The sequence below is a fragment of the Oncorhynchus keta genome, unplaced genomic scaffold, assembly GCF_023373465.1.
Source record: "Oncorhynchus keta strain PuntledgeMale-10-30-2019 unplaced genomic scaffold, Oket_V2 Un_contig_3378_pilon_pilon, whole genome shotgun sequence".
NCBI classification, from domain to species: Eukaryota; Metazoa; Chordata; class Actinopteri; order Salmoniformes; family Salmonidae; genus Oncorhynchus; species Oncorhynchus keta.
Window position 1 is genome coordinate 683896 of NW_026287223.1, and position 8605 is coordinate 692500.

The window sequence follows — 8605 nt, forward strand, 5'->3', positions numbered from 1 at the left end:
TGCTTCGAGGGTGGCTGTTGTCGATGTGTGCAGAGGGTCCCTGGTTCGAGCCCAGGTCGTGACGAAAGCTATACTGTTACTGTTATTAGCATGTTAGCATATTACCATGTTAGCATGTTTACATGTTAGCATGTTCTTGTAGCCTCTGTAGCCTCTAAGCTTCTCTCTCATCATTATTCCTAATTCATTCATGGTTTTTCTAATTAATCAAGGTATTATTATCAGGATTCATTTAGAAAACATTTTCTATTCTTACTTCAATAGAAAATGTCACAAGACATTATTTACCAGTTCAGTTCTGGTTGGGAAAAACAGAACCCCAAACAGAACCCAAACAGAACCCCAAACAGAACCCAAACAGAACCCCAAACAGAACCCCAACAGAACCCAAAACAGAACCCAACAGAACCCCAAACAGAACCCCAACAGAACCCCAAACAGAACCCCAAACAGAACCCCAAACAGAACCCCAAACAAAACCCCAAACAAAACCCCAAACAGAACCCAAAACAGAACCCCAAACAGAACCCCAAACAGAACCCCAAACAAAACCCCAAACAAAACCCCAAACAGAACCCAAAACAGAACCCCAAACAAAACCCCAAACAAAACCCAAAGAGTTTGTAGAGTCACACTTGATGAAGTCAATATATATGTGTGTGTGTGTGTGTGTGTGTGTGTATGTATATGTGTGGCGTGTGTGTGTGTGTGTGTGTTTATATATGTGTGTGTGTGTATGTTTATATGTACATGTATGTGTGTGTGTATATGTGTATATCTGTGTATGTGTAGCGGATGTGAAACAGCTAGCTAGTTAGCGGTGTTCGCGCTAAATAGCGTTTCAATCGGTGACGTCACTCGCTCTGAGACCTTGAAGTAGTTTTTGTGGAGCGATGGGTAACGATGCTTCGTGGGTGACTGTTGTTGATGTGTGCAGAGGGTCCCTGGTTCGCGCCCGGGTATGGGCGAGGGGACGGTCTAAAGTTATACATGTATGTATGTGTGTGTGTGTGTGTGTGTGTGTGTGTGTGTGTGTGTGTGTGTGTGTGTGTGTGTGTGTATTCCTCAGAACCTTACATTCTTAGAGGTGATGTACTCCATGCCTTTAGCCACCTGGTAGGAGAAGCTCAGTAGATCCTCTGTGTCCACAGACAACTCATCTATACTCAGACACCCCTTATCATCTAGAGAGGGAGGAGAGAGAGGGAGAGAGAGGAAGAGGGGGGAGAGAGGGAGAGAGAGGAAGAGGGGGGAGAGAGGGAGAGAGAGGAATAGGGGAGAGAGAGGGAGAGGGGGAGAGATTGAGGGAGAGAGAGGAAGAGAGAGAGGGAGAGTGGAGAGAGAGGAAAGGGGGAGGAGAGAAAGAGGGAGAGAGAGGGTAAGAAAGAGGGAGAGGGTAGGAGAGAGGGAGAGAGGAGGAGAGAGTGTAGGAGAGAAAGAGGGAGAGGGTAGCAGAGAGGGTAGGACAGAAAGAGGGAGAGGGTAGAAGAGAGGGTAGGAGAGAGGGTAGGAGAGAAAGAGGGAGAGGGTAGGAGAGAGGGTAGGAGAGAAAGAGGGAGAGGGGAGGAGAGAAAGAGGGAGAGGGTAGGACAGAAAGAGGGAGAGGGTAGGACAGAAAGAGGGAGAGGGTAGAGGAGAAAGAGGGAGAGGGTAGGACAGAAAGAGGGAGAGGGTAGGGCAGACAGAGGGAGAGGGTAGAGGAGAAAGAGGGAGAGGGTAGGGCAGACAGAGGGAGAGGGTCGCAGAGAGGGTAGGACAGAAAGAGGGAGAGGGTAGGACAGAAAGAGGGAGAGGGTAGAGGAGAAAGAGGGAGAGGGTAGGACAGAAAGAGGGAGAGGGTAGAGGAGAAAGAGAGAGAGGGTAGGGCAGAAAGAGGGAGAGGGTCGCAGAGAGGGTAGGACAGAAAGAGGGAGAGGGTAGAAGATGGGTGGGAGAGAGAGCGAGAGAGAAAGAAAGATATTTAGCCCATATTGTCAGCGATATATTCATGTTTAATGTTAATATTAAATATGAAATGTTTTTGGATGAATCCACATGAGTCTTTGATTAAAGGGAATCATGTGAGAAGACACTATGGATTTATACAGGATTATGGTGCATGGTGGGAAATGTAGTTTTACCTGACTGGGAGGACGGACGCATAGGCATGTAACTGCTACCGTTCCCATCTCTACACACACACACACACACACACACACACACACACACACACACACACACACACACACACACACACACACACACACACACACACACACACAGAAATGAAACAGAAATATTATAATGAGTAAAGTACACCACACAGACATACACACCACACCACACACACACACACACAAAACAGAAATATTACAATGAGTAAAGTACAACACACAGACACACAGACACACACACACACACACACACACACACAGAGAGAGAAATGAAACAGACATATTATAATGAGTAAAGTACAACACACACACACACCACACACACACACACACACACACACACACACACCACACAGACATACACACCACACAGACACACACACAGAAATGAAACAGAAATATTATAATGAGTAAAGTACAACACACACACACCACACAGACACACACACACACACACACACACACACACACACACACACACACACACACACACACACACACACACACACACACACACACACACACACACACACACACCTCTGTGGTTCTCGGGGGTTGTTGATGTTGCGGTAGTACCCATCAGCAGCCTGGGCGCTGAAGAACGTCTCTCTCTTCCTACGCAGAAAGTTGAGCAGATCTCCATAGCAACAGTACTCTGTGATCACCAGCGTCGGCCCTGACAGGAAATAAATGATCTGGGTGAGAGTTGACACGGCAGGACGGGACCACAAACTGTCATACGACTCCTTCCACCAGGGTAGCCTAGTGGTTAGAGCGTTGGACTAGTAAACGAAAGGTTACAAGTTCAAATCCCCAAGCTGACAAGCTATTAAACTTTCGTTCTGCCCCTGAACAGGCAGTTAACCCACTGTTCCCCTGAACAGGCAGTTAACCCACTGTTCCCCTGAACAGGCAGTTAACCCACTGTTCCCCTGAACAGGCAGTTAACCCACTGTTTCCCTGAACAGGCAGTTAACCCACTGTTCCCCTGAACAGGCAGTTAACCCACTGTTCCCCTGAACAGGCAGTTAACCCACTGTTCCCCTGAACAGGCAGTTAACCCACTGTTCCCCTGAACAGGCAGTTAACCCACTGTTCCCCTGAACAGGCAGTTAACCCACTGTTCCCCTGAACAGGCAGTTAACCCACTGTTCCCCTGAACAGGCAGTTAACCCACTGTTCCCCTGAACAGGCAGTTAACCCACTATTCCTAGGCCGTCATTGAAAATAAGAATTTGTTTTTAACTGACTTGCCTAGTTAAATAAAGGTTAAAATATATATATATATATATATATATAAACTTTGAAGTTTATAAAGAAAGCTCAAATTGATTATTGAGTAGATGCCTAAATTTAGGTTTTTGTGGACTAAATTCAGAAACTCTGTTCATTGAATGTGCTTTCCAACGAGTCCAGGAATAGGCTTAATCTGGATCTGGTAAAACATCCCTTAATCTGGATCTGGTAAAACATCCCTTAATCTGGATCTGTTCATCTGGATCTGGTAAAACACCCCTTAATCTGGATCTGGATCTGGTAAAACACCCCTTAATCTGGATCTGGTAATCTGGATCTGGTAAAACATCCCTTAATCTGGATCTGGTAAAACACCCCTTAATCTGGATCTGTTAATCTGGATCTGGTAGAACACCCCTTAATCTGGATCTGGTAAAACACCCCTTAATCTGGATCTGTTAATCTGGATCTGGTAAAATATCCCTTAATCTGGATCTGGTAAAACACCCCTTAATCTGGATCTGGTAAAGCACCCCTTAATCTGGATCTGGTAAAACACCCCTTAATCTGGATCTTTTAAAATATCCCTTAATCTGGATCTGGTAAAACACCCATTAATCTGGATCTGTTCATCTGGATCTGGTATAACACCCCTTAATCTGGATCTGGTAAAACACCCCTTAATCTGGATCTGGTAAAACACCCCTTAATCTGGATCTGGTAAAACACCCCTTAATCTGGATCTGTTAATCTGGATCTGGTAAAACACCCCTTAATCTGGATCTGTTAATCTGGATCTGGTAAAACATCCCTTAACCTGGATCTGATAAAACACCCCTTAATCTGGATCTGTTAATCTGGATCTGGTAAAACAAACACCCCTTAATCTGGATCTGTTCCCTTAATCTGGATCTGTTAATCTGGATCTGGTAAAACACCCCTTAATCTGGATCTGTTAATCTGGATCTGGTAAAACACCCCTTAATCTGGATCTGTTAATCTGGATCTGGTAAAACACCCCTTAATCTGGATCTGATAAAACACCCCTTAATCTGGATCTGGTAAAACACCCCTTAATCTGGATCTGATAAAACACCCCTTAATCTGGATCTGGTAAAACATCCCTTAATCTGGATCTGGTAAAACACCCCTTAATCTGGATCTGTTAATCTGGATCTGGTAAAACATCCCTTAATCTGGATCTGGTAAAACACCCCTTAATCTGGATCTGGTAAAACATCCCTTAATCTGGATCTGATAAAACACCCCTTAATCTGGATCTGGTAAAACACCCCTTAATCTGGATCTGTTAATCTGGATCTGGTAAAACACCCCTTAATCTGGATCTGTTAATCTGGATCTGGTAAAACACCCCTTAATCTGGATCTGGTAAAACACCCCTTAATCTGGATCTGTTAATCTGGATCTGGTAAAACACCCCTTAATCTGGATCTGGTAAAACATCCCTTAATCTGGATCTGTTAATCTGGATCTGGTAAAACACCCCTTAATCTGGATCTGGTAAAACACCCCTTAATCTGGATCTGGTAATCCGGATCTGGTAAAACATCCCTTAATCTGGATCTGGTAAAACACCCCTTAATCTGGATCTGTTAATCCGGATCTGGTAAAACATCCCTTAATCTGGATCTGGTAAAACACCCTTTAATCTGGATCTGGTAAAACATCCCTTAATGGAAATATCTTACTTAATGCTCAACTGGAAAGTATGGAGATGTTTTAGGATATCTTGGGAGAACCAGTTAGTGACTACTGTGGACCCTCTGACCTTTACCATAGAGTCGATGACCTCTCACCTCCCACAGTGCAAGCTCCCAGCAGGTTGACGATGTTGACGTGGTTGCCAAGGTAACTGAGAACCTTCAGCTCCGACATCAGAGCCTCCTTCTCGGTGGAGTGGGCGCTCGCTGCGGTGACATCATCGTTACATCGTTGCAATGACATCGTCTTAGTAATGACATCGTCATCGCTTTAAATACGACGAAGAAGAAGATGCAAAGGACACACACACACACACACACACACACACACACACACACACACACACACACACACACACACACACACACACACACACACACACACACACACACACACACACACACACACACTCACAGCTACTCACGTTTGAGCATCTTGACAGCGACAGTCATGACGGAGTCAGCAGAACAGAGTCCATAGGCTGTAGCTCTCACCACCTTACCAAAGGCTCCTGAACCCAGGGTCTTACCTAAACAGACACATTTCAGCTGGTTTAAAACCTCCCTGACACTACGGCTGTTGTGAGAGTGGGCTTGCAGGCTGGGTCTGAGTCTATATTAGTCTTTGTGGTTTAAGCCCTGGCTGTTGTGAGAGTGGGCTTGCAGGCTGGGTCTGAGTCTATATTAGTCTTTGTGGTTTAAACTCCTGGCTGTTGTGAGAGTGGGCTTGCAGGCTGGGTCTGAGTCTATATTAGTCTTTGTGGTTTAAATCCTGGCTGTTGTGAGAGTGGGCTTGCAGGCTGGGTCTGAGTCTATATTAGTCTTTGTGGTTTAACTCCTGGCTGTTGTGAGAGTGGGCTTGCAGGCTGGGTCTGAGTCTATATTAGTCTTTGTGGTTTAAGCCCTGGCTGTTGTGAGAGTGGGCTTGCAGGCTGGGTCTGAGTCTATATTAGTCTTTGTGGTTTAAATCCTGGCTGTTGTGAGAGTGGGCTTGCAGGCTGGGTCTGAGTCTATATTAGTCTTTGTGGTTAAGTCCTGGCTGTTGTGAGAGTGGGCTTGCAGGCTGGGTCTGAGTCTATATTAGTCTTTGTGGTTTAACTCCTGGCTGTTGTGAGAGTGGGCTTGCAGGCTGGGTCTGAGTCTATATTAGTCTTTGTGGTTAAGCCCTGGCTGTTGTGAGAGTGGGCTTGCAGGCTGGGTCTGAGTCTATATTAGTCTTTGTGGTTAAGCCCTGGCTGTTGTGAGAGTGGGCTTGCAGGCTGGGTCTGAGTCTATATTAGTCTTTGTGGTTAAGCCCTGGCTGTTGTGAGAGTGGGCTTGCAGGCTGGGTCTGAGTCTATATTAGTCTTTGTGGTTAAGCCCTGGCTGTTGTGAGAGTGGGCTTGCAGGCTGGGTCTGAGTCTATATTAGTCTTTGTGGTTAAGTCCTGGCTGTTGTGAGAGTGGGCTTGCAGGCTGGGTCTGAGTCTATATTAGTCTTTGTGGTTAAGCCCTGGCTGTTGTGAGAGTGGGCTTGCAGGCTGGGTCTGAGTCTATATTAGTCTTTGTGGTTTAAGCCCTGGCTGTTGTGAGAGTGGGCTTGCAGGCTGGGTCTGAGTCTATATTAGTCTTTGTGGTTTAAGCTCCTGGCTGTTGTGAGAGTGGGCTTGCAGGCTGGGTCTGAGTCTATATTAGTCTTTGTGGTTTAAATCCTGGCTGTTGTGAGAGTGGGCTTGCAGGCTGGGTCTGAGTCTATATTAGTCTTTGTGGTTTAAACCCTGGCTGTTGTGAGAGTGGGCTTGCAGGCTGGGTCTGAGTCTATATTAGTCTTTGTGGTTTAACTCCTGGCTGTTGTGAGAGTGGGCTTGCAGGCTGGGTCTGAGTCTATATGAGTCTTTGTGGTTTAACCACTGGCTGTTTGACATGTTGATCTTGCAGGGTGGTCTGACTCTATATTAGTCAGTGTTGGGGTTAAATACTGGAATAAGTCAGTGTTGGGGGTTATACAGGAATAAGTCAGGTTGGGGGTTAGTCTAGGAATAAGTCAGTGTTGGGGTTTAGGAATAAGTCTGTTGTGGGGTTGGGAATAAGTCAGTGTTGGGGGTTCTACAGGTCTATAGTCAGTCTTTGTGGTTTACAGGAATAAGTCAGTGTTGGGGTTATACAGGAATAAGTCAGTGTTGGGGGTCCTGGCTGAATAAGTCAGTGTGGGGGCTTGCAGGAATGGGTCAGTGTCTATACAGGAATAAGTCAGTTTGTGGTTTAATCCTGGAATGTCAGTGTTGTGGGGTTATACAGGAATAAGTCAGTGTTGGGTCTGAGTCTAGGAATAAGTCTTTGGGGTTATTTAAATAAGTCAGTGCTGGGGTTATACAGGAATAAGTCAGTGTTGGGGGTTATGCAGGAATAAGTCAGTGTTGGGGTTATACAGGAATAAGTCAGTGTTGGGGTTATACAGGAATAAGTCAGTGTTGGGGTTATACAGGAATAAGTCAGTGTTGGGGTTATATAGGAATAAGTCAGTGTTGGGGTTATACAGGAATAAGTCAGTGTTGGGGGTTATACAGGAATAAGTCAGTGTTGGGGGTTATACAGGAATAAGTCAGTGTTGGGGGTTATACAGGAATAAGTCAGTGTTGGGGGTTATACAGGAATAAGTCAGTGTTGGGGGTTATACAGGAATAAGTCAGTGTTGGGGGTTATACAGGAATAAGTCAGTGTTGGGGGTTATACAGGAATAAGTCAGTGTTGGGGTTATACAGGAATAAGTCAGTGTTGGGGGTTATACAGGAATAAGTCAGTGTTGGGGGTTATACAGGAATAAGTCAGTGTTGGGGGTTATACAGGAATAAGTCAGTGTTGGGGGTTATACAGGAATAAGTCAGTGTTGGGGGTTATACAGGAATAAGTCAGTGTTGGGGGTTATACAGGAATAATATCATGTTTTTGCGGTAACTAGTCATTGGAGTAATTATATTAGTTACTGATCAAAGATAAGTTGTCGTTACTTTATGAATGAGTGATGGTACAGAGCAGCATAGGCAAGATACAGTAGATGGGTCTGAGTACAGTATATACATATGAGATGAGTATGTAGACAAAGTGGCATAGTTAAAGTGGCTAGTGATACATGTATTACGTAAGGATGCAGTAGATGATATAGAGTATGTAGTAGAGGCAGAGGTATGTAGTAGAGGTGTTGTGTTGGTGTATAGGCCTATGTAATGTAGGTAATATACTATGCGTGTTTGTGCGTGTGCGGCGTGCGTGTATCGTACCAAAGCGTAGTTTCTGCCTGGGAAATTCCCACTTGGCGTCGTAGGGCAGCTGGGTGGGGTCGATGTAGATGTAGTTGTTGCCGTGGATACTGTCAATCACCTTCCACTGGATCTGGAACTTGGGCTTCTGTTGGGGTCGGAGGTCAATGATCGATCCGTTGAATAACGTGATGATGTCAGGGGATAATCAACAAAGGGGATATACGTCTTCTTTAGAAAAATAACGAACGCCGACGTGG

The 8605-nt window shown here is 45.3% G+C and overlaps 1 protein-coding gene across 1 annotated transcript in view; it reads right to left on the reverse strand.

The window, feature by feature from the left end:
* The window catches only part of LOC127923922 (mast/stem cell growth factor receptor kita-like), a 37525-nt gene that overhangs the window by 18939 nt on the left and 9981 nt on the right, over positions 1 to 8605 (reverse strand). The window contains exons 6-11 of the mRNA XM_052508181.1: positions 8367 to 8493; positions 5536 to 5640; positions 5207 to 5317; positions 2691 to 2829; positions 2121 to 2170; positions 1078 to 1184 (exon numbers count right to left, since the gene is read on the reverse strand). Coding sequence (XP_052364141.1) covers positions 1078 to 1184; positions 2121 to 2170; positions 2691 to 2829; positions 5207 to 5317; positions 5536 to 5640; positions 8367 to 8493 — 639 coding nt within the window. The remainder of the gene's footprint in view (positions 1 to 1077; positions 1185 to 2120; positions 2171 to 2690; positions 2830 to 5206; positions 5318 to 5535; positions 5641 to 8366; positions 8494 to 8605) is intronic.